Source organism: Coturnix japonica, chromosome 2 (genome assembly GCF_001577835.2).
Source record: "Coturnix japonica isolate 7356 chromosome 2, Coturnix japonica 2.1, whole genome shotgun sequence".
Classification (NCBI taxonomy): Eukaryota; Metazoa; Chordata; class Aves; order Galliformes; family Phasianidae; genus Coturnix; species Coturnix japonica.
In genome coordinates, this window is record NC_029517.1 from 74909995 (window position 1) to 74936372 (window position 26378).

Genomic DNA, 26378 nt, shown 5'->3' on the forward strand with positions numbered 1-26378 from the left:
GGCTAACCCTCCAGCTGATTCAATCCTTGGTTCATGCCATGAAGGAATGGAGTGTATGGGAACTGTTGAGTCATGTCCTAAACCACTGATTGATCACCTGGGGGAAGGACCCAGTCTGCCCTGGGAGCACATGTAAAGGCAATTTGCCTGTGTGACCAGAAGGGGTGGAGCCTGGCTTCACTTCTCTTAGACCCCTTCCATTTAAGGGCTGACTGCCCCAGTGGTAGGTTCTCATTCTGGAGATTCCTCTTTGGTGGTGATTTCTTCTGTGAACCTGGAATCATCTGATATGGGTAAGCAATGTTTTTCCCTTCCCTTATTGCTCCTTTCTATCGTGCTGATCTTCCCATCATATTTATCTGTCCATTGACAAGAGTCAATGGATTTACAACCAGTTTAATTTGTAGACTCTGGAGGAACAATGAATTTTCTCTGTGATGTCTTTTAGTGTTCTCTGTGACAGCTTGTACTCCCAGCAAACTGAGACCAAATCCAAACTGCCACCACCTGCTAGGTATTTCACTCTGTACTCTGTTGCAAAGTGTGAAGAAGCAGAGTTTACTTTTTATCTTCCTTTTTATCTGTATTATCTCATGTGAAATGCTGTTGCAAGTGCTTATGAAGTTCAGAGAGTATTACTGATTTGTACAAATTGACTGCAACAAAGGATTTCATGGCAAATTAGTCAGCCTCTGAACAGCTATTACATGGCAAAAACTAATTAAGTGTAATTAAGGCATCATAAAGACACTGAGTCACTAGCAAGAAGCCCATTACATCATTATAACTACGTCATAAAATATTTAAGTCAACAGAGTTAATGCATTTGAATATATTCTAAAGATGTGTTTTAAAAAAAAAAAAGCAATGATATTTCTTTTGTATGCTTTTCTTTTTTTTTTTTTTTTTTTGTTATACATCTCATGATTAGTCTGCCTTCCAGCAATCAACATCTTCACAATATGTTCCCTTCAAAGTAAGTGTCAGAGGTCTACATCTCTCTTCTGTTTCAACCCAACAGGTGCAGGAGGCTGGTCTCCATCAGACAGTAATCATTATCAGTGGCTGCAGGTGGATTTTGGTAATAGGAAGCAGATCAGTGCTATCGCAACTCAAGGCAGGTATAGCAGTTCTGACTGGGTTACCCAGTACCGGATGCTCTGTAGTGATACAGGGAGAAACTGGAAGCCTTACCATCAGGATGGAAATATCTGGGTAAGTCACTGATGTGTAATGAAACTCTGTGCTGTGATGATGTTGATTGACTGCATTTGTAGGGTTTATATAGTTTTATAGTTCATTAGTTTTGTATCTGTGAGGAAACAGAACTATGCTTTGCTCAAAATGTAGTAATTCAAGGTGTAGCTGTAGCCAAGAGTCCTACCTAGAACTCAGCAGTGTCTTATTTGGGGTTATAGTAGCTATTAAAGATGCATAGCAACACTTCCTGGTGAACTGCATTCTGCAGTGGGTCTCTCACATTTTGCTCCTTTGTTTGCCCCTGTTTCAATTTATGCAGAATAAAAGTGAGACACAGAAATAGTTCTGAGAATTCTGCTCTAATATTTTTTGAGAGGTAGCTTGTTCTTTGTGTGTATGCTAGGGAAGAAGGTATTCCTAATGTATGTGGCGTTTTCCATATTGAAGCTACAGGAATCTACATGCTATAGTAATTTTGCAGAGGAGCATATAATTTGGTCCTGTTGTTTTATGTTTTCACAGATAAGCCACTAATTTCCTACTTTTTCAAAACAGTTGCCTTCTATTTTGCTGACAAACAAGATAGCATTATTTGACATCTGTACTCATAGTAGTTCATGCAGATTGATTGTCTTTTGATAAGGTATACTTTGAGAACAAAACACTATATTCTGAAACCCAACTGAATTGATTAACTACTGTGTTTCATTGGAGGAGTACTGTCAAATCAGACAAGCTTTAATTTTGTTATTCTTTAGGTTTGTTTTAGTCAGATCTTGTTTTACTATGGTCTATTAAAAATGAACATCAAAAATCCAGTGTGATGTCAGTGGTTTTGTTTGTGTAACATAAACTTTCTTTATATTGTGAATATGCAGACTCTTAGTAGAGAATTGAAACTCATTGTGAAAGCATTCTCTTTGACGAACACTGGCTTCTGAAAATGAAAATGTGGGAATGAGTGGAAGCAGGAGTGAAGAGGAAGACAATAGGGTACTGCTTTAGATTCTTTAGGAATGGGCTGTATGGATCTTGTTCATCCAGGGAGGAAATGAAGCTTGTGCTTAAACTTGATGAATCTAAGAGGTTTTACTTTCAAGGGCTCCTATGTATGTAAAATACTTGTAGGCTTTAGTGTTTGTATTATCTTAGAAAAGTCTTCTTAAAGAACTACTATTGAAATCATGAATCTCTCAAGGGAATGGGACTGTGAAGCTGACTGTCTGAGAGATACATAAAGCAGGACAGTGAGGCTGAGGAATGATCTGTTCTTAGTACCTTAAAGGGAAGATCATTCAGCAATATGTCTTGGTGATTTTTGTTCAAGCTGTGACTGTTTCTGAAACAGATAGCGTTTCTGAGGACTTACTACAGAGATTTCTTCTTATACTGTATCTTCTTACAGAAAAACTGTCAGTATTTCTGTAAGAAAATATTTCATTTTTTTATTAACAATTAGAAATGTTTAGTGAATTCAAGGAATATTATCGGCATTCTACAGAACATCATTATAACCTATGGCAGGATGTGATGAGTTGTGCTGAAATCTGTATTTTGTGTTTGTATTTGCTTGGCGAGCTAATTGATGGAGTACAGCTTCTGTGAGTGTCCTGCATCTTTAGAATAGGGTAAAAATTGCAAGTTATCCCAGATTATCACAAAAACACACAAACAAACAACAACAACAACAAAAAAAAACAACCCACAAACAAACCACAACGAAAAAGTCCCACATCATTCGAGTGTTGACTTTATAAAAATAAAATTTCATTTAGAAAAGTTAAAGTGATATTTGCACCTCTGTTTAATCTTGAATGTGTTGTACTTATTAACTGTTAATAAGTTGCAAAGACAGGGAAGGTGCCTGAGCATGAGGAAAGGTTTCTGGACTATTGTAGTAGCATTATAAGGAGACAGACCTCCCCTGTGTGGAAATGGAGTGGTGAGGAATTTCCTTCTTCTTTTTTTATGTCATACAAAATGACGCTGTAAGGCAGACTCCATGAGACAAGTGTAACCAGCACAGGAAGTTTAAACTCATAAATTCATATTCTTCATGGGTGTGTAGTGACTGCAGTAATCCTGAAAATATAGAATATGCTTAGAAATCCTATTGCATAGTACTTTGTCATTCCCTTTGAATTTGTATTTTTCAATTTTTGTCTGTGAGAGTAAAGTATAAATGAAAGGCTATGTAGTTCCTGAGTTCCATACCTGAGTATAGTTGTTTTTGGACAAAAGTAAAGTAGAAAACAAAGGAGGAGAAAAAAAAAATAAATGAGAAGGGGGCATTTCAAAGATCCGAGGGGGTATCGATGGGCCTTTGGAATAGCTGCTGTAGATACAGACAAAATTAAGCAGCTGTCCATTTTGCCTGGCCTGTCAGAGGACCCGTCTGTTGTGGGGCTGCTACGAGTAAAAGAGCAGCAGGTACCAATTGCTACAAAAACAGTACACAGATGGTAGTATTGCACCAACAGGGATTCCTTGCTCCCCATTCATGACTTGATTCGCCAGCTGTAGAATCAGGAAGCAATCAGTAAAACTCACTCCCCTTTTAACAGCATCATATGGCCAGTGCATAAAGCCAGTGGGGAATGGAGGCTAACTGCAGATTACCATGGCCTGAATGAGGTAACACCCCAATTGAGCGCTGCTGTGCCGGACATGTTGAAACTCCAGTATGAGCTGGAGTCAAAAGCAACCAAATGGCATGCCACCACTGACATTGCTAACGCCTTTTTCTCTATTCCTTTGGCCGCAGAATGTAGGCCACAGTTTGTTTTCACCTGGAGGGGCATTCAGGATACTTGGAACCGTTTGCCCCAGGGGTAGAAATGCAACCCAACCATTTGCCATGGACTGGTCCAAACTGTATTGAACAGGGTGATGCTCCTGAACACCTGCAGTACATTGATGACATTATTGTGTGGGGCGATACAGCAGAGGAATTTTTCGCAAAATGAATGCAGATAATCCAAATTCTTCTACAAGCCAGTTTTGCTATTTAGTGAAGCAAAGTAAAAGGACCTGCCCAGGAAATTCAGTTCTTAGGTATAAAGTGGGAGGATGGACGTTGTCATGTCCCAACAGATGGGATTGACAATGTCACTGCCATGTCTCCACCAACGAGCAAGAAAGAGACACAGTCTTTCCTGGGTGCAGTGGGCTTTTGGAGGATGCACATTCCAAACTACAGCCTCATTGTAAGCCCCCTTTATCAGGTGATGCAGAAGAAGAATGATTTTGCATAGGGCCCAGAGCAGCAGCAGGCTTTTGAACAGATTAAACAGGAGATAGCCTGTGCCATGGACCTGGGGCCAGTACGGACTGGACAGGATGTAAAGAACATCCTCTATACTGCTGCTGGAGAGAAAGGTCCCACTTGGAGTTTGTGGCAAAGAGCCTCAGGAGAGACCTGAGGCTGACCCCTGGGATTTTGGAGTTGAGCGTACAAGGGGTCTGAAGAGTGCTACACTCCAACTGTGAAGGAGATCATCTGCGTATGAGGGGGCTCGGGCTGCTTCCGAAGTAGCTGGTACTGAAATGCAGCTCTTTCTGGCACCTCGACTGTCAATGATGAACCGGATGTTGAAAGGGGAGGTTCTCTCCACCCATCATGCTACCGATGCCACAGGACATTGCTGCCTGAACAAAAGATATGGTTGTAAAGGTGCGTTGCATGGATGCACATGTGCCCAAGAGTCGGGCTACTGAAGAACAACAAAACAACTAGGTCGAGCTGCCAGAATTGAGGTGGCTCAAATAGACTTGGACTGGCAGAACAAGAGTGAATTATTTCAAGCTTGATGGTTCCATGAGACCTCAGGCCATCAAGGAATGGACATAACATATAATTGGGCTAGAGACTGAGGGGTGGACTTAACTATGGATGCTATTGCACTGGTTATTCATGACTGTGAATCATGTGCCATAATTAAACAAGCCAAGAGCTTGGTACAACCAATTTATTACAAATCTTAATCAGGAAGATTTGGAAGGGGAGGACAGACAGTATTATGATTGAGGGTGATGGGGAAGGGAAGAAGGGCAATCGAAAATATAGGAAATAGAAGCAAGGGGTCTTTGTAGGAAGCAAGAGGGAGACAGTTACTAGCATGGATCCAGTGAGGTTTGTAGTTCAGTCACTGATCTTCAGTAGTGGTGGGTCATCAGACATTGTTCCATTGATGATGATGGTGACCATGGTGGCAATTTCCAATGGTAGTATAAACTTACAAATAAGTCCAACGTGGTTCAGTCAGCTCTCCTTGGTGTGACAGCTCAAATCCAAAATGGTTGAGTCAGCTCTCCTTGGAATGGCAGCTTCTGGCTCTGGGAATCAGCAGAAACTCCTTTGTTCCCATCTTCTAGGCCTTGCCAGCAGACAAGAGGGAGCAGGGATGCCCACCTGCTTCTTGTTCTTCACAGGACACGATGGTATCATTCCCCAGTTTTCCCACACTTAGCTGGAGTTATTTAGTCACAGGACAGATCTTCCACCTCTAAACACTCCTCAATACTCTCTTCCAGAAGTAAACAGTTCTGAAGGAAGGTGCTTTCAAATGCCCTCAAAGTGATGTTGATTGTCACACAGTAGCACCCATCACTTGCCTCCTCCATATCAGTGAGAGTCTTATCACTAGAAATACCTCAGGAAGCAAGCTTTGAGCCAGAAAACAAAGAAGGGTTCTCACAGTGTTCCACAAGATAATTTTATGTTAGGGGAGTGCAGTAATTATATATGTATTTTTATATATGTGTGTGTGTTTAATGCATGTTAATTATTATTCATATATATATAAAGCATAATGTAGTGATATGGAATTAGGGATATAATGTCATGGTTTTGATGTCTGTTATTTGTATTCCGTATCATAATACTATAATGTGATGGAAAACACAGAAATGACAGCAGGGTAGATGAGACTTGGGCTGCAACAGGAGAGGATAAGCCCAAGAGCAACAGCTATGGATGTAAAAACAAAGGAAGAAAGCTGCTTCCCTTCAGAAGGACTCAGAAAGACAGGGACCTCCAGTAAGTTATCTTCTCCACTGCTAACCTTTAAATGAGGTCTGGGAGGGGGTGAATCCTGGTTCCATCCCTTCTGCTCACTCCAGTACATTGCTTGCCACCTGAGCTCCCATGGGTTGGTCCTGCCTTCCACTAGGTGCTCAATCACTGTTTCAGGCTGTGAGTTAGCATTTCTGCTCCGTATATCAAAGTATTACATAGCATATTAGAAGTTAGTACTGTATTTCTGTGGATTGTTGATAGTCCTGGGTATGTGGTTCTCAAAAGAGAAGAATGACCTACAGTTCCTGAAGAATTAATATTCCTTTTATGGTTCAGAAGGAAACATAAAACTGCTTGGAAGTCACAAGACTACCTCTTTGCTCCCTAGAGGATCAGAGTAAGAACTACAGTTTTCAGAAACTCTATTTATTAGCTTCAATCCCAATTAAGTTTTTTAAAACTATTTTGCTATTATAACTAGTAATATGAATTTCTTTTCCTTCTCAGATCATTGCTACTTTTTAGAAACAACAAGCCACTTTATAAAAACAACATATGTGAAATCTGAGGAAAATATCCTTACACATTTTGAAGCAAAAGATGGAAGTATTCAATTGTGACTCCAGTTCTTCTCGTGAAGCAAAATCAAAATCATCCAGGCAAAACTGGATGGCTATACTTAAACTCACATTCCCTTAATAAATCATGTTTTCAGAATTTTTGTATGTCTACCTGTTGGCACATGAGCCTCCACCTGGGTACTCATAGTCTTGTGAATCATTTATTTTTCTGAACAGCACCAGCATAGCAACTTACTATAATTTTTCAGTCCAGATTGTCAATGGTTTTTGGGCTGATTTGGCTTGGTTCCATGATTAAATGGGGCAGAGGACCCCACTGACCCATGCCCAGGGCAGGAGAAGGGGAAAAGGTAAGGAGATAGGCCTAAAACCAAAACAATCTAAGGGAGAAAACTAACTTACAAAATATGATGTAAGAATGTGAGATAACAAAATATAATACAATATAATTGAAGCTAATAAATCAAATCAAATAAGAGAGAGTGTCTAAAACTGGAAGTCTTATTTTAATGCTGAAGGTGAGATGGCTAAGGAGCACACACTGCAGAAAAAAAGCAATAAAAGAAGGGAACTCCTGTTTCACAGATTGTCGATATTTTCAGCTATCTGGTTCACAGAGGAGAAGAACTAAATATCCAAGAAGACTCACTGTTTTATTTCCATTTTCTGTTTAGAGGAAAGGTAAAACTGGTCACAAGTCACCAGAACCAGATAGCTGAAAATATCGACAATCTGTGAAACAGGAACATTAGCTCTTTAAATCCCTGAGCTATAAATGATATTATGATGTGGAATACCAATTAAAATAATGATAATAATAATTAAAAAAAAAAAAATCATGAACCCGTGACATAGATCTTGAGTTTTAATCATTTGTTTCCAAAGCATTAGCCACCTGCTCAAGGTCATTATAGCTGCCAGCTACTGCTTTTTAATTGTTTAAATTTGCAATTGGATAGACAATCTTAACTGCAACACAAATTCTACAGTCATCATTTTCAGCTGCTTGCCTATGCCAGCTGCAAGTCCTATCCACCACTGATTATGTTTATATATATATGCCTGTTCAGACCAAATTGATGCCACATTTCTGCCATTCAGAATGTTGCTTCAATATAAAGAACATTTCAGGATAAAACAGCTCAATACATTTGTTTTTCTTCCCCCATTATCTGATACCACCTACAGCTCAAGATCTTACCCAATGACTGTATATGGGTCCTAGCACTACCTTCTTCCATAAATTCTTTATACTGCCTGCCTCAATCATTTTTTTTTTTTTTCTGCATAACCTCACCAGGAGATCCAACTATCTATCTCCTTACAATAACTTAAAACATAGCCCAAAGGTGACTTTTTTCAAAATACCCTCACCCCTAGATGATCCAGTGCCCATTCTAATGAATGGGTGAGTCTTTTTTAAGTAACAACACAAACTGACCATTAACAATCAAGTAAGTGCAGCTGATGACAATTGACATGGTTATGGGTCCTCTAACCCCTCTACCAGGATCCTTAGCCCTACTCTGCACAACTTTCATGTCTGATGGGCAGGTAATGAAATACAGGTCCTCCCAAGAATACCTTGCTTCGGGCTGAGATTCTGTGGAAGGAAGAGTTGAGGTGCAAGAGTGTTGTCCCATATGGGTTACAAAATGTTACTCTAAGACAGTTTAACAAGAAAATCTCTAAGTCTCAAGTTGGAGCATTAGGAAGCAGACATATTTTAATAGTAGTGCTGGATGTGTGAGGGTAATCCTCCTATCATGCACAGCTTACACAAAAGACCTTCAGTTTATATATACATAACTTTTGTTATATATGTATGAGTTTTCCAAGAGGTATGGTACATATGAAAAAGTTTCTTGGACTTATGGTACATATGCAGGTGTCACAGATACATGCTGCAATTTCACTGACTGATTCTAAGAACATCCTATTTCCTTGTTACAAAGACTCTGAAGAACTTCCTTATCTCCTTGGTTCAGAGATGCAGCTCTTTCTTTAATCTAAAAAAAAAAAAAAGCCGGGCAGAGGTCTACAAACTTGAGCAAGCTTAATAATATTGTTACAACCTGTATCAGCAGTAAACAGAAAATCATATTATACCCTGTGTGTACAAATGAAGACCTACCTTTTCGACTCTTAAGTAACAATACATTTTAAGAGAATATGACCTTTTGATTTTGATGGTAAAACTTAAAAAAAATTTATTACAAAGTGGATGCTTACTTTCATCTGCCTGTTGCTATTTTTTCTTTTGTTAATTTGTTGTTGTTGATGTTTTTATTTTAATTTTTGTGTTTTGAAAAATTGGGATAAAATCTTAATGAGTAAAAGACATGTATAAAAGAGGGAACATTTCACTGTTTCTTCTTTTAACTTTGTTCAGATAGAAAATTCCTAAGATTAAATAACAGTAAAGAAGTAACTGTTAGTATTGCTTTTTGTCTAATATTTATGTAACTTAGTCCTAATGAACTATTGTTCATTTCTACTGAATGCTAAATATCGAAAAGGCAGAATAATAATTTGCATTGCTGTATAAAGTCACTGCAAAATTCTGGTGTGTTTATTAAAAAGAAGATTGCCATCAGTAACCTGCCCTTGACAGAGTATTGAAAAAGAAAATAGTATGCAGAGATTTCTGTCAAAGTACAAATTATTCTATAGGACATTAGTCAACAGTACATCTTCAAAAGAACTCTGAAATGTCTAGCTTACTTAAAAGCAGATTGTTTTCTCTTCCATTTTCCGTAGAGAAAAAATCAGGTTCTCCTTTGAGTATGGGAAATCACAGCCTGAACCTTCAATTAATTAGCTGAGGCAAGTGTTGGGTCAGCTGTGGGAGCACAGGTGAGAGTAATTTAGCTGTGCTCCTAGAAGGGGTGGAGCTCAACTCCACCTCCTCTAAGACCTCATTTAAGGGCTGACCACCACCAGGGCAATATCTCTTGGAGATCGCTCCCTGGTGGAGATTGCCCCAGCTTTTCCAGCCAAGGCATTGACATTGGTGGGTTTTTCCTTTACAAATAACTTTTTGAATATTTGCCATCATCTTTGTTAACATCTTCATATCATTCAACGTTACACCTTTGGGGCTTCAAAATTCTGTTATTAGAAGGAAGAATTAAAAATTACAATAAAAACTATTTCCTCCTCTCCCTCTTAGATATTGTCTGTTTTGAATTGCTGAATATTTATTATTTCCTGCCCTAACCAACCGAGAAACATAGTTTTCCTCCATTTCCAGGTGATACATAGTGAAAACAAGATCATTAAATCTGCTTACTGAGCTGAAGAGGCAGCATAAGCAGACAAAAATAAAATAAAAATAGAGGTATCTATTGATAGATGAAAACACTGCAAGTATTTTCAGTAAAATATAAACATATTTTTCCTTTTTTCCAAACTTGACATTGATTTTTCTAAGCATGCTTCACGTAAAATTGGAACAATAATTCAGAATAAATTTTGCTGTGTATCTGTACCCATTTACAAACCAGTTAGTCATACAAATGTAACTGCTATTTGAATAAATTACCACAATTTTTTCTTCAACTGATTTTAACTCTATGACATAATTTCAACATTCATTTACTTCAGTATGCATTACCTAACACCCAAACCATTTTTTAGTTTTTTAGTAAAAAACTAAAATATATAAAGCATTAACATATTTAAACCAGTAATAAATTATTTGAACTCAAAGAATTTCACTAAAAGCATTGATTTATACTAGTAAATATTAGATAAAAATACTGCATCATATGTAATATGATATACTGTGTATACTTAAACTGAATGGAAACAAAGTGTAATGGATAATATGAATATAGTTAGGATTCCTATTATCTCTGTGTATTTTTATAATGGAGAAAAAGCGTTAAGGTATCTAGTTCAGATTAACTTCAGGTACCTCATATTTAACTATTCTGTCCACTCTAAATCCCAAAGATAAGAAATATTTTCAAAGTCCTGAATGCTTTCAAAATAGTTTTTCATCTAGGCAACTGGACAGACTTGATTTTTCATTGTTTTAGGCAACAAGTGAAAAAATCACAAGGATTTAATTGATTTAATAAGAAATTTAAGTAAATTTAATTTTAGTAACCGTATGTAATAAGATCCTGACTCTTTTTACATTTTCTTTACCATAGGAGCAGATTTATTTTTTTAATCATCTCTGGGCAGTACTAAAATACAGCAAAAGGTATGCCTCACTTTCAATGTATTCTTCAGTGTTCTATGGAATTATTTTTCATTTGAGAATTTAGTATCTTCTCTCCCCGAGTTGTTTCAGTGTCTCCATGGAACTAAACTAGCTTTTCCTTTCATTGGCATTATTGAGTTATTAGGATAGAAAAGTTCATTTATGAATATGATTCCTCTACTTTTAAGATTGGGTGATGTTTTGAGTGACCTCTAGCAATTCCAGTTGCTCAGCCTAGATGTCTTTCAAACAAACAAACAAACCAACAACAACAACAATAATGAACATTTTGTTGTCCTTGGCAATTACTTTGCACTGTAGTGTAAATTCTACTGTAGGGATTCTGGTTTTGTCTTTTTGGTTGTGGTTCTGTCTTTCTCTGAATCAAATCATGTCTGTCGACCACTGAAGGGAACCTTCAAAGTCTCTGTGCCTCATTTTCCTCTTACCAAAGGTGTGTATGTGGTGGGGGTTTAGGTTAGAATATCTTGATCTTTTACTTCTCTATCACACTAATGAGTCCAAAATCATTTACTTCTAAGACCACACAAATCATTTTAAAGCAAAAGCTAACATTACAAAATTTGCAAATGCATTAATATCTAAAGTTGAAAAAGAGTATATGCCTTCAGGACTAAAATAACATCATTGGAAATATCTTTCTTCTAGGGAGAACGTAACATTGGCTCTGCAGGTAGCAAATTTTCTAAAAGTGCTCATGCTTCAGAGATAACTCTATTTATCTAAACTGCTAGTATTTTATTTTCAACATTCTGTTCACAAGATCTGTATCTCACTCCTACTGATCATCAAGAATTTGGATATGTTTTGAATCTGCTGCTCAGCTGTCATCTATCTGCATTGTTGTTTGCAGACGTGTTGATTAAAGCAACTTACAACTTGGCTTACTTGTCATGACAGTGAAATTTCTGGAAGAGTTTTGCTTTCTCTTGGACATAGTGAAGACTTTTCTTTGGTGGTTATATCTTACACAGCTTATGAGTCTTAAAATCAGGACAAATTCAAGTTTCCATTTATTTACTATTTCAATTGAATTGTTTCTGTAACAAAAGCAACTGAATGTTAGTATGTGGCTGATTATTCAGGGAGAATACTTGTATGATAACTATAAAACAATATAATAGCAATTTTATGAGTTGAGGATTCACACATTCATTTCAAACTTTGGAACTCTCTTGGAAAACTGTCATTACTGGCCATGAGTACAAAAAAAATTTGCCTTATCTACAGGCAAGAAAAGAGAACATGGAATTTGATAGTGGTAGCCATATCTGAAACCTAAAAATACAGTGTGTATGTTTAAATGTGTCTCAGAGGTGACTGTTCATTTTGGACATAAAGTTCATCTCCTTTGCAATAGGGTGTCTCCTCTAAGTCCTCATAGCAAAAAGTTACATTCTTTGAATGTGAAATGAATAGAAATGGAGGAGATAAAGCAAATTTTAAAACCTAATTCTTGTACATTTTAATTTGTCAGAACCTGACAAATGTGGATAAAATCAACATTCCAGGGGGACAGGGGTAGAAGAATTGCTGCACTGAAATTGCTTTGTATTTGATAGCCAAGAAAAAAAGTAAATAAATAGAATACATTATGTGAACTGTCATCGCCTGAGAAAATGGATAAACCTGGTCCCACAAGCCTTATGTCCCTTCTCAATTCTGACTCCATTTTTAGCAAACTGAGCATTTGCTTACTTTAACTAAACAATATAGTAAATAAAGCAGGTGAGAAATAATCTGCATGATGAGGAATGCATAGCTTGTTCATTCTTCTTTTCTTCCAAGGAATTAATTACTATATTGGTGCAGTTGATTTAAAAGCTGTACTCTCTTAAAAGTAGTCTGCTGCAAAATGCAAGTTTTCATCTTTGAGAATTTTAAGTTCTGTGGAAAAGATAAAGATACCAAGAAAATATATGTTTAATTTTTTTAATTATTATTTTATTTTAAAATATTTCTGAAATTTATTCCTTTCAACATATGCTATAAGATGTACTTGCTATAGTTGGCCCTTGACGAGAAGTAAATCAAAGCATCATAAAGGTACAGGAGCAAAAACGTTATGATCCTACAACTTGAGAGCAGTTATTCTGCTAAATGAGTGTTCCAAACTCTTATTTTCAATTAAGATATCATATATTAGAGTGCTGATTGATCTACAGTTCTGAGTGTCTATTGAATGTCCTAAAATCTTTTCAATTTTCACAGTTTGCAAGTGAACAAAATGCCATGGAAATATAAAGTCATTAATGTTCAAATTTGAAAATTACAATATATTTTTAATGCTGCACCCATATTCTTAATTTACATACTCTATAATACAGCTCAGTTATTTTGAGCATGGATATATACAGTTTTATGTATTTCAATAGTACTGTAAATTCTGGAGGGAAACTTCCCATCTTTTCTGCACCTTTTTCTTTCTCATGTTTAAGGAGTTATCTATTCATTTATTTATTTGATGTATTTTGTTTTCTACAAAATTGTTTAGAAACAAAACAAGGTAAAAAAACTGAAGGGACTGATAATTGTGAAGCACAACTGATACAGACTTTTATAATGTATCAGGCCAATAAGATAACAAACAATGATCATGGGAATTTTAACAGAGTAAGTTAGAAGCAGAATATCATACTCGAATTTGAGAACTATTCTCAAGAGTAGAAAGTACTGATAAAGAATTCCTGCTTTATTTATCCACTCAGTGTTCATTTTATGAGATTATAGGAACTAGATAAACCAACTTCTTTTTTTGTGAGGAACTGGAAGCCACTGGAATGTTTTTAATTTAGGATCCTTAATGTTAAGCACTAAATATATTTGCAAAAAAAAAATGTCTTTGTCACCCTTTTACCTACTGTCAATGTATCACAGCTGTATTTGTGGCAGCTGTTTTTCCCTTTGCAAACATGATACCTAGATCATAATATCCATTTTCTATAGGAATTGTAAAATTTACACTACGTGAAAATACAAGACTATCTGATATTATAAAAATGGTGGTGATAACATCTCTGAGTCAATCCTTGCTTCTGCTAGACAAAGATTTTATTCTGTTTAGCTCAAGATTACTTGTTCCAATATAACTATTTCTTGACAGTTGAGCGTATACTGTTTTTCATTATTCTTTCAAATTTCATGCAGAAAAAAAAGCTTTGTCTTTTTTTGTTTTTTGTTTTGTTTTATTTCTCTATTAGCCTAATGAAGATTCTGTGGTTCTTGCATTTCATTTTACAGCATTGACTGTCAAACTTAAAACCACATGCATTTTTCCACTACAAAAAATTCAATTTTCTCCAATCTTGTACTGCTTTAATGACCCCCAGTCTTAATTCTGCTTGAAAAAAGAAAAATAACTCTTATGAAATATTACCTGAGCACATATAATTCTTTGTCACCTGACAACTTGGTAGAGAAATACATACCCATAGCACACTTCACCTCATTCCAACCTGTTTAAACAGAGAGTGATTTGGTGTTATTATAATGGTGTAAAACTGTATTTGATGTATGTTCTATTAGCAAGCAGTAATTATTTCTTTTCTATACACCCTCATTTCATTCATAAAATGAATGTTAAAAAAAAAATCTAATGGAAACATTTTAAATAATAACACTTCTGTAAAGTGGATATTGTGATTTCAATCTAAAATATTTGAGTAAATAATCATAGAATAACATGATTTGGAAATAAGCCACATCCTTGAATGAGCCGTTGAATCCAAATCATGACAACGACAGCACTCTAATAGTTTTACATCTTCAGAGTGGAGCAAACCCTTCCCATGACTAGCTTGCAGTGTTAGTCCTGCTGCACTTCTGGGTATGTTGTTTTCTGCTAGGGCATGCCACTGACTTTGGTTCAGCTTATCGTCAACAAGAACCCCCAGATCCCTTTCCACGGGGCTGCTCTCCAACCTCCGTCCCAGTTTTTTTACATATAACCAGGATTGCTCTGTCTCAGCTTCAGAATCCGACACTTGCTCTTGTTGAATTCATGCAGTTTGTGATTGCCTAGACCTTTAATTTTCCCAGATCTCTAAAAATCTTCTCTGCCCTGAGGGGAATCAGCATATCTTCCCACTTTAATATCAACTGCAAACCTACTTATTATACCTAAAGTTTTGAAAAAGCTAAAGAGAACAGTTCTTAAAATGGAGACCCATGTAACTCAATAGTGACTGGCTACCAGCTCATTCTCCTGCATGGACTTTGGTGTCTATAGTTCTGTTTCTCTCATACTTTCTTACTCATCACGGATGTGTTTTGCAACAAAAGATACAGCAGCTGCTGGGGTGTTGCAGTTGGACATGGGGGTGGAGTCCCTTGCTGGTGGTTACTGTGGGGAGAGGGTGCAGTCGGCTGTGATTCGCAATCTCGTTGTTTATCCTCTCCGGAGGGGGGTGCGACCAGCACCGTTGGAGCGGCGGCTGGCTGCATCTTTTCATCTTCCAGGCACCTGGAAACAGGATCTCTCTCCCGCTCCCCTGACCGTCCCAACCCTCCCCCTGGATCAGGTTCTGTTCCCAGTAATGAACACACCACTTCGGTAGATTTCCCCTCCTCCCTGGTGGCTCTAAGAGCACCCAAAATCAAGCTGCAGGTTTTAAGCTCGTCAGCCTTCTGGGCACTCATTGCATGCTGCGCAAGCGCTGAAGTAAGCAAATCCCATTTTTGGTGGTCAAGGATATCACAGGGAGACAAAAGTTTCCCCTCCTGTTCAAGACAGGAAAGTACCAAGGCAATCTCCTTAGAAGGAATGTTCTTGCCACAGTATTCTTCACAAAACTGAAGCAATACCTTAATAATATACTCCATTGTTGGCACCCCGCCGTCACCTCGGGCTTCACTCCGTAATAGATAAGTGCCCCACCGTCACCTCGAGTCCTCTGTGCTGTAAGGACGTACCGTCGTCACCACGGCCTGCTGCAGTCTCGCATCCAGTGGGTGAACTGCCATCATCTCAGTATCACACCCAAGCAGGGAAACACAGAAGCACAGGGGAGTGAATGCCTCACACAGGGCACCATTTGTTGCCCTGTTCTTCTATGGTTCAACCACCCCCTGCCCTTAAACTGGCGCCATCACCTCACCAGGGCCATCAGCCATACTGACATCACTGTGATAGATAGCAAAATGGTGTTTATTGTGGCACAGTTAGCACCTTATGTACTTTAATTACTTCGTCTACACCCCCTGAGAATAGAAGTGAAATATGTGACCAATTTACATCACAAGGTAGGGGATGGAGCAGGGGGTCCTTCCACATCACAGCCTGAATCCTCGCTAACGCCTACAACAGTGCATTCAATCCCACCGTCCATGTTGCCTACAAACATGTTAAATAGCTCTAGTCCTAGCCACAGTCCCTGAGGAAAGCCAGTCATCACTGATGTTCACTTGAACAGTGAGCCATTAACTGCAGCTCTCCAAATGTGACCACCCAGCCAATTTCTTTTTCAGCAAGTGATCCATCCATCAAATCCACTGTTGTCCAATTTGATGATCAGGATATCATGCAGGACAGTGTAAGACACTTTGCACATGTCCAAGTAGATGGTTGAATTCAGCTTTATAGTTTAAAGGGGCTAAAAGTAGTTTCAATAACTTTTTTTTTTTTTCCATACAAATGCACACAAATAATTCAGAAGAATGAATTATTAGTCATTTCATGCAAATAATTAACACTATTTCAAGACTTGAAACCTGAACTGTTTACATTCACATGATGAGTGCACAGAGCATATACATGTGTTTACAATTAGGAAAGAAAACTAGTCTAATGTGATGGAGAATTTTCTCTTTGAAAGAAGTTCATTCAAATATGGGAAGAGACTAATAGAAAAGATTTGCAACAACTTAATTTTACAGCTAGAGGTCTTTGCTATCAGCACATTTGAAACTCTGAAAAGCTATTAGTTGTGCCATGGTGCAGGGTATTTTCTGGTAAGATGTTTGTTTCCACACCACTACACCAAGTTCAAGACCAAAAACTTCCATTCAGTTTGAATATAGCTTTGAGTCTGGGCTTGAATATAGTGATAGTGCAGGTAAATTAAATCTATTTATTTCTATACTTCCACATCAATTAGGCAAACCCTCCTTTCTCTATTATCTAGAACATTAATAATATTTGTACCCTTCTGCTGGAATATTGCTTGTATCCCTTTAATCCATTGCTTCACCTTCTTTCCTCAGCTCTTTAACTCCTAGCCTTCACTAGACAGGAACTGCATAGTATTGGTAACATTAAATATACCATCTGTATTTGTTCTTAATAGTTTTCTTCTGTCATCTCAATTAAATGCAAGCTTGTCAAAAACAAGATTATGCAAAGTAACTGATGAAAAAAATAAAGATTAAGTATGACCAATTTAGAGAAATCTTGGCACCACTGAATTAGTTCATTAGCTTCAATAACAGTATATCATCATGCCTGATGACTGGAAAAATCAGCCCTCTAATAGCTATAGATAATGTTTACATGAAGAGATGACCTTAAATATGCATGACTTAAATTTCAGATACACGTTCTTATGGCAGTTGAAGTCATGAGCTGGCGATAACAATTGTTGTTTCACATCTTTTACAATTAGGCCTTGCAATGTGAAGTCCTGATTTGTTGTTTTTATTTTATTTTATTTTGTCATACAGGACTGAAAGCTTTTATGTTTTACAAAATACGAAGTGCTACAGAATTTCTGACTACCCAATTCAGACAAGTTTGGATCCTCCGCAAATTTCATTTCCTTTTTCTTTTTTTTTTTTGTCATGTCTGAGTTGCTGAAACCTACAAATGGATAATAATTATTTATCTGATCCAGAAAAATTGCCACCAAGATGATTCATGGGTCCTTAGAACATTAAGAGTACACAGCACTTTTTCGTCTCCCTTTCTCCCTAAAATGTTTTCAGAAGAATGCCAGCTAAACAAACCTACATTTGGGATGAATTACTACAAGAAAATTAAGCATCTCCTGCAGAGTGCATCATTTAAAATTTATTTAGAAAACAAATCCAAATATTTGTTTTAAATTAGAAAAGTGATGATATTCATACAAAATGAGACACATTCAGCACAATGATAACTTCTTAGGCAGAGTTAGTGATTTGCGTGCTTAGACTCTGGAAAACACATGTAATATCATCATGCATTGCATGGATGTCTTCTATAAATTTTCACAGGCAAGAAATTACTGCCTTAGCATAAGTTTATTGATATAATATGAACTGTAACAGAATACCAGATGGATGCTGATCAAAGAAAATATTTGAATTAAATACTACTAGTGTACTTCTCATTCCAGCTGTTGCTGCAATGTTGCTTCAATGATGAGTTGAAATTTTTGATGCAAGGAATACAAATTCATAAACTATAAGATTGAATTATGTAGGCTGGAATAATAAATTTCAGCATTGCAACACTTGAGAAAACAAACAAACAAACAACAACAAAAAAAATTGAATAAACTTAAGTTAAATTATTCACGTGAAAGATATAAAAATTGGAAAAAAAATGTATCAGAACTGAAGAGAACAGAAATCAGATAAATAAATTTATGTTCATACCTAAAAGTGCAAAGAGAGCTAGGAAACACTGGATCTAATAGTAACTACTGAGTCATTAAAATACAGTCAAGAGGTCAATTCCCAAGAAACCACTTTCTGCTTTTTTTCTTTTCCACTAAAAAAAAAGAAAGGAGAACCAAGTGACAGAGCATATACTTGTTGGCTTTTTGGTATTGTGAACTAAGTTATTATCAAGATAGTATTTTCAGTTATACTAGAAAAGTGTGCTATTGTCTTTAATGGTGATTTAATTTAAAAGTAGATACAAATTCAATGAAAGGTACATTGTCAGCGTGACTGAATGTGATATTTCCCATGAAATTCTGAAGTCTTCTGAGAAGTCTCCACTGCTAATGATAAAGTTTCAGATGAAATTATAATATAAACATATATATATTTATCATAAATATATAAATTTATATAAATAAATTATCATAGAAGAAGTGCCGCTCTGCTACACAGGAGGCTCAAATCCTGGGGGTTGGACTCGATGATCTCTAAGGTCCCTTCCAACCCACACGTGACTGTGATACTGTGATACAGTGATACTGTGATATCGAGTTCAGATATGTCAAGATAATTTTCCTTTCCATTTGCAATATAAGAATGATTCAATAAAATGAGTCTGTAATGCACAGAGCAGAACAAAAATAACTGAAGTATGGCCATAATCTATTCAAAGGAAGATTCATCTATCGTGACTTCCACATTGTTTGTAAGGAAGTACATAAGAAAAATTAAAATACAGGAAATATGTATGTTGCTTCCAGACTTTGCTGGTTCTACTGCATATTAAGTTACCCTTAGTTGTCTCTTTCATACTATTTCCCAGTTTACATTCTTAATCTCACAAAAGCCTTCTGTATTGGTACTATTTTAGTAATAAGTTTAACAGGTTGTTGTCCCTTTTCCACATATCATCTCTTTTTGTTTACCTTGAATCTATCATAATTTGAAGCACAATAAATCTTTGCCGAGACTGAAAAGTTGATCTCTCCATACTCTCTCCATGCCACTTAGGATTTTGTAGACCAACTTATCATATTCCTTTTAAATATTCATATTTTTATTATTCATATTTTTCACAGAGTATTCAGTTGTTTTTCATACAGTCTTACTCTACTTTTAATATCATCACTTTTAATTAGAGGGGACAAGAGCTTTGCATTATGTTCCAAATGTAGGTAAACCTTGGGTTTACAGGGCCATAACTGTAATTTCTGTTTAATTCTGAAGTCCAATACTTGCATTTAATTTACTTTTTAATGGCACTGAGCACTGAGTTCACTGTTTCATGGAAATACCAGTTACAGTCTTGAGGTTTATCTTCTGAATCATGATGTAACCATCTCAGAGCTTATCATTTTAATGTGGAATTAGTATAGTCTTTTCCTCATGCGGCACTTTACAGTTATACATACTTAATTTCAGTTGTTCAAGTTCATAAGAAATATTCTGCTACAGGTTTTCATAGTACACTCTTGCCCTTACCACTTACTCTAAATGTTTTAGTACGATTAGCTGCCTTTCTTTTGCCTCTGCTTACCCTTTTTCCTACTTAGTTTATGAAGATGTTGAACACCACAGTTATTAGTACAACTGCTCTAGTGATCTCCACTGTTAGAACTGAACAAATTTTACTTCTCTTTTAGCCTGTTATGTCATCATGTAACAACCTTCCTTCTTATTCTGTAACTGCTTGGTCACCTTATAAGTCATTGATGAGGGATACCTTCAACAGTGTTTTGGAAACATGTATTGATTGTATTACTTCACAGAGAATATTCACTCTGCTTCTATGTAAAGCTTTATTTGCTGATCACCCTATTGGTTTAGACAGTAAGTTGATAAGTGGTTGTATTTAAGGAGCATTTGCTCAAAAATTAGGAATGCCACATTACACATGCAGACCATGTCATCTCCTCCATACCTAAACTTCTCTGTGTTCACAGAAAATAAACTGAACCCTGCTGCTTAAAGACAAGATAACTATTTGTAAAACTACTCCTGATTCCCTCTAAACAACAAAACACAGACACGCATACATACACACATTAAGTTTTGGAAGTTTGTTTGAAACTCAAGCCTGTCTAGTAAATGCAGTAAAGAAAACCATAAAAATATACTATTTTCTCACTATTCAGACTTAGTTTCTAGGCAGCACACACAAGGTGTCACTGACAAGAAGCGCTACTGCAGTGCTTGAATATGTAATCCTACTGAGCAGGCATTTTGGAATTGCCTGCTGTTTCTGAAATCTGAAATCAACCTGCAATAAAATGGAAACTTAATCAGGCCCAGCAACCACTCAGTGCATCCACTCATATCCGATTTCTGATGTTCCTAGGACATTGTCAGCAGAAGTTGAAAGAAATGTGGACATATTTGCTGGTTCTCTATTATATATGATTTCTCTTATTTTTTCTTTCCTATTCCTCACTTTATTGTTTTCTTTGTTTTTTTAGAACTTGAGAGCTCAGTCATATCATTACAGAACTTAATCACAGAATCACAGAATAACAGAATGGCCTGGGCTGGAAGGGACTTCAAGGATCATCAAGGTCCACCAACATCCATATCTAATACTACACCAGGCTGCCCAGGGCCCGATCCAGGTTGGCCCTGAACACCTCCAGGGTGCATCCACAACCTCTCTGGGCAGCCTGTTCCAGCACCTCATCACTCTCATAGTGAAGAACTTCCCCTGATATCCAATTTGAATCTTCACCCCTTCGACTTAAAACCATTTCCCCTTGTACTGCCATCCTCTACCCTTGTAAAGAATTGACTCCCCTCCTGTTTGTAGGCTCCCTTTAGGTACTAGAATGCTGCCACAAGGTCACCCCATAGCTTTCTCTGCTCCAGGATGAACAAGCCCATCTCCCTCAGGCTGTCTGCATATGGGAGGTGCTCTAGCCCTCTGATCATCTCTGTGGGCTCTCCTCTGGACACTAACGACTCCTTGAGTTTCTTTTACTTGGGGCCCAGACCTGGATGTAGTACTCCAGGTAATGCTTAATGCTTGATTTTTTGTAAAAATCTGCTCACTTATGATTAGGTGCTAAAATGTGTCATTGCATACATTGGTAAAATATTGTTATATTCTAAGACAAAAAGTCTAATTAAAATTCTGAGTTTAGATAGAAATATAGCATCTAACTTGTAGATGTCTGAACTAATGCAGCATTTCCTCTGATTAGTAATGCAGCACTTCATTTGAGCCTAAAGAGTTCTGGCCACTCACTCATATATTCCAAGCACTCAGATATTTGATGTAGCTGTCAAGAGGAATTGCACAGTCAGAACTTCACACAACAATTTTCCAGGGTAGCCCTATGGATTTAATTCTGCTTTCAGTAATGTAGCTTTACAAAGACATGATTAGAATCAACTACTTAGTTCGTTTTCCCATAACACGAGATATGCAAGTCAGCCTTCAGCTTTTCCATTTTCAGATGATGTGCAATGAAAGCAGAGCTGATTTACTGATGAACCTGTTGGAATAAAAGATACAATAAAGTTCCTTTTACAAATTAAGCTTCCTTTTACAAGCACTTCTCAGATGTGATCAACCAGCTCCTAAACGCAAGCAGTGACTGAAGATGACTGTATTCTCATAAGACACAAAAGGACTTTTTTTTTTTTTTTAAAGTAGAGCCAAAGAAGATGAGCTACAGTTGCAAAATAGACAGTAATTCTATAAAATAAACACTCAATTTCTTTAACACTGGCTATTATGCAGCTATCTTACACTGAAACCCAAATTTGGCATATTTAAAAGCATACAATTTAAAGCATAGGTTTTTCTACCAAAGATTAAATGAGGGACAATAAGAATATAATATGTGGTAGTTCTGGATTCCCTGAAAATAGCACTCCAGTAGCAGTCTTAACAATTTTTTTTTTCTTTAACAATCTCATTCTTTATTATTTGCATTTTTTTCTATTTTTTTTCTGTTTATTACTCATAGATCCAGATTAACACTTTAAAATAATGGCCTTTGAGTTAATTTTGGAATTATTAGTGGAGTACAAAGTATTTTAAGTTGTGTTACTTGCCTTTGGTGATTGTTTGTTTATCTAGACCAAATGGGAGTAGTTTTTAGCATGTTTCTTCCCAAGTACCAGTATTCCACCATCACTGTACTCTAAGGCAAAACTACTAATTGTTATAAATGACAAAGGGGATATGAATTTGCATATGCACCATCTACTCTGTATCAGTATGGCTCATTATACCTGAATTCAAATGTAAAAATAACCATTATAAGAACATATGAGTAGACTTTTATCTAAACTTCTCTGAACTAAGTATATATCACTAGAAGATAAGTGGATAGCATTAGAATCATAGAACTATAGAATCACAAGGTTGGAAAGGACCTACAAGATCATCTAGTCCAACCATCCTCCCATAACCATTGCTACCACAAGCTACTAAACCATATCTTGTAGCTCCTCATCTAGATGCCTCTTGAGCACTGCCAGGGACAGCAACTCCACCACCTCCCTGGGCAGGCCATTCCAGTGCCTCACCACTCTCTGAGAGAAAAAGATTTCCTTATATAAAATCAAAACCTCCTCTGGTACAACTTGTGGCCATTTCCTTGGGTCCTGTTTGTTGCCTGAGAGAAGAGGCCAAGCCCCTCCTCATCAAAACCTCCCTTCAGGATGTTGTAGAATGCAATGAATTCTCCCCTGAGCCTCCTGTTCTCCAGACTAAACAATCCCATCTCCCTCAGCCACTCCTCATAAGACCTGTGCTCCAGACCCTTCATCAATGTTGTTGCCCTTCTCTGGACATGTTCCAGGACCTCAATGTTTTTCTTGCAGTGAAGGGCTCAAAACTGGACACAATACTTGAGGTGAGGCCTCACCGGTGTTGAGTATAGAGGGACAATTACCTTCCTGCTCCTGCTAGCTGCACTGTTTCTAATGCAGACCAGGATGCCATTGGCCTTCATAATCACCTGCGCACACTGTTGGCTCATGTTCAGCCAAGCATCTACCAACACCCCCAGGTCCCTTCCTCTTCACCTCTTCACAGTCATCCAGCCATTCATCCACAAGCTTATAGCACTTCATGGGGTTATTGTGGCAAAAGCTCAAGACCTAGCACTTGGCCTTGTCGAACCTCATCCCATTCACCTCAGTCCAGTGATCCAGCTTATCTAGATAAGATAAGATATTAAATAAGCTGGCTCCCAGTACCGACCCCTGGGAGACACCACTTATAACAGGTTGCCAGCTGGACTTGACTCCATTAACAACTACCCACTGGGCATGGCCTTCTAGCCAGTTCTTTACCCAAAGAAGGGTATATGTGTTCAGGCCACGGGCAGACAGTTTCTCCAGGAAAATACTGTGAGAAACCATGTCAAAGGCTTTGCTGAAGTCTAGGTAGACTACAATAATAGCCTTTCCCTTGCTCACCAGTTCTAGAAGGAGATGAGGTTGGTCGAGCTTGACCTGCCTTTTATGAACCCATGCTGGCATGATACATGTGTATCATGTTGAATATGTGTTCAGAAACATATGTAATGAATTCAGCCTTCTGTGTCTCCTTTTCTCTCTCTTGATCTACTGTGTTTAGAATTGAACCACTAATGGTAAATGTAGTGTGTCAATGGTTTATGGGCCAGTTTAGCCTGGTTCCATGACCAGCAGCGCGGGGAAACACACAGACCCACACCTTGGGGAAGGAGGAAAGGAAAAATGGGAAAGGGTAGAGATGGGCCTAAAAATGAAACAACAGCAATGATCTGAGAAGAAAAGTTAATTTACTAAATAAGATGTTGAAATACAAGATAACACAATATAATACAATATAATTGGAATTGAAACTAAGAAATCAAATAAAATGAGAGATAGAGTATCCAAAAACCGAAGGCCTTACTCTAATGCTGAAGGTGAGATGGCTAGGGAGCACACACAATGCAGAGATGAGCAGAAAGGAAAAAGGAGACATCTTGTGATTTGCAAACAGTTTTATCTTTTCCTCTGAACAGAAAATGGAAATGAAAAGTCCTCTGAAGTATATAGTTCTTCTCTTCTGAGAAAGGTACACCTGGAACAATCAACAATCCACAGAACAGGAGCATCAACTCTTTAACTCCCAGTGCACTACCTGATTTTATGATGTGGAGTACCAATTACAAAAATAATGAAACTGTGATAATGCCCCATCCCTTGCAGTGGTATGGCATGGCAGCCTGTACCAGAATGTTACTTTAATTTTGCAAGCTACAGCACCTGACTTACAGGAAGGGATTTCTTCTGCCTCTGATTGCTCAGAACAAGTATGTCAGGGAGAGATATATTTATCTTCTGTTATGCAGAACCAAGCATGAAAAGTTAGCTAGCCTAGCTGTCATTAAGGAAACAAATAGGACTGACTATCCCATTGCATCCACAGGAGGCTCTTCTGTGAGATGCTTTGCCTCTCCAGTGCGGCATAAAACACAAATCATACCAGGACTACAGCAAGCTATTGGTAGAAAGACACTATTGGGATTCCTGTTCTGCCTAGAGCCCTCCTGGGTTTCACAGGAGTGGCTGTTGTCCTATGTCTTGCCTCAAGTGGGGTGGTATTACTCCCTGTGAGTCTTTGAGCCTTCAGGATCACTGGAAGGAACAAAATGCCATCAAATAGTTCCAGTATTGCTATAAGATTATGAGCAACACCCCATGATGATCTACACGGGACTGATGGAGCACAGGATGGATCTGCACTTCATGACCATGTGCCCATAAAAGAATATGAGCATTCACCAATTGTCATTTGTCTCAAATTGTACCAGCATGCATGATGGTAATTTCGTGATGGGAAATTGTATAAGCATTCACAGAATCACATAGAATCACAGAATTGTAGGGGTTGGAAGGGACCTCTAGAGTCCAACCCCCAGTTGTGATGTATCAGGTCTCTGTATTATCAAAACTCACCCTTTAGTTAACTCAATCATTGGTTCATGCTGTGAAGGGGTGGAGTGTATGGGAACTGCTGAATCATGGCCTGAACCTCTGATTAACCACCTGAGGCAAGCAATGTCAGCCCTGGGAACACAGGTGAGGGTAATTCTCCTGTGCTAATGGAAGGTGTGGAGCCCAGCACCACCTCTACAAGATCTCATTTTTTTTCTTTATGAATGTCCACTGTTTCATTCTCTTCAATGAAATTCAGTTAACTTTCTAAGAGAATTTATGAAAAGAAGGATGTGCTTTTTTTCTACCTTTCTTTCCCTTTTCTCTACAATGTGTTATGTTCTTAAGCAAGCTTACTGAAAGATAAACAAAGCTGAACAACTGTGTTATATTAGTATGTAGTAAGTTCCTTGTAAGAAAATAAAAAAAGTATCTGTTGAAAGATGGGTTGAATTCTTGTGGCACTCTTCCTAAAAACTACATATTCATCATGTGTCCTGTTATATCAACATGACAGATGTTTAATGTTTGTAATAAGTTATTTGAAGCAACCAGACTGAATTGCACACATTATCTGATCTGATGTTATTTCACTAAAAGAGAAGTGACAATGACTAAATGGATGTGTAAGCTATTGTAACATCACACTGTTTGTCATCACACTGAGTTTACGTAAAGCACAATGGAGACCAACAGGAGGTTTTCTGTTATGCTACGATATGCAATCCCAGCTAGGTAACAATGCATAATGAGTCTGTTAATTGGAAACATTTCAGTGATACTGTTCCTGAAGTGCTGGATCCTGACAGTGACACAGAGAAAGGATGAGTTCAACAAACAAAAAAACACA

The 26378-nt window shown here is 37.5% G+C and overlaps 1 protein-coding gene across 3 annotated transcripts in view; it reads left to right on the forward strand.

Annotated features, from left to right (window-relative positions):
• The window catches only part of CNTNAP2 (contactin associated protein 2), a 559041-nt gene that overhangs the window by 146296 nt on the left and 386367 nt on the right, over window positions 1-26378 (forward strand). For all 3 annotated transcript variants that reach the window (XM_015854927.2, XM_015854925.2, XM_015854926.2), the window contains one exon: window positions 1022-1215. In XM_015854927.2, coding sequence (XP_015710413.1) covers window positions 1022-1215 — 194 coding nt within the window. The remainder of the gene's footprint in view (window positions 1-1021; window positions 1216-26378) is intronic.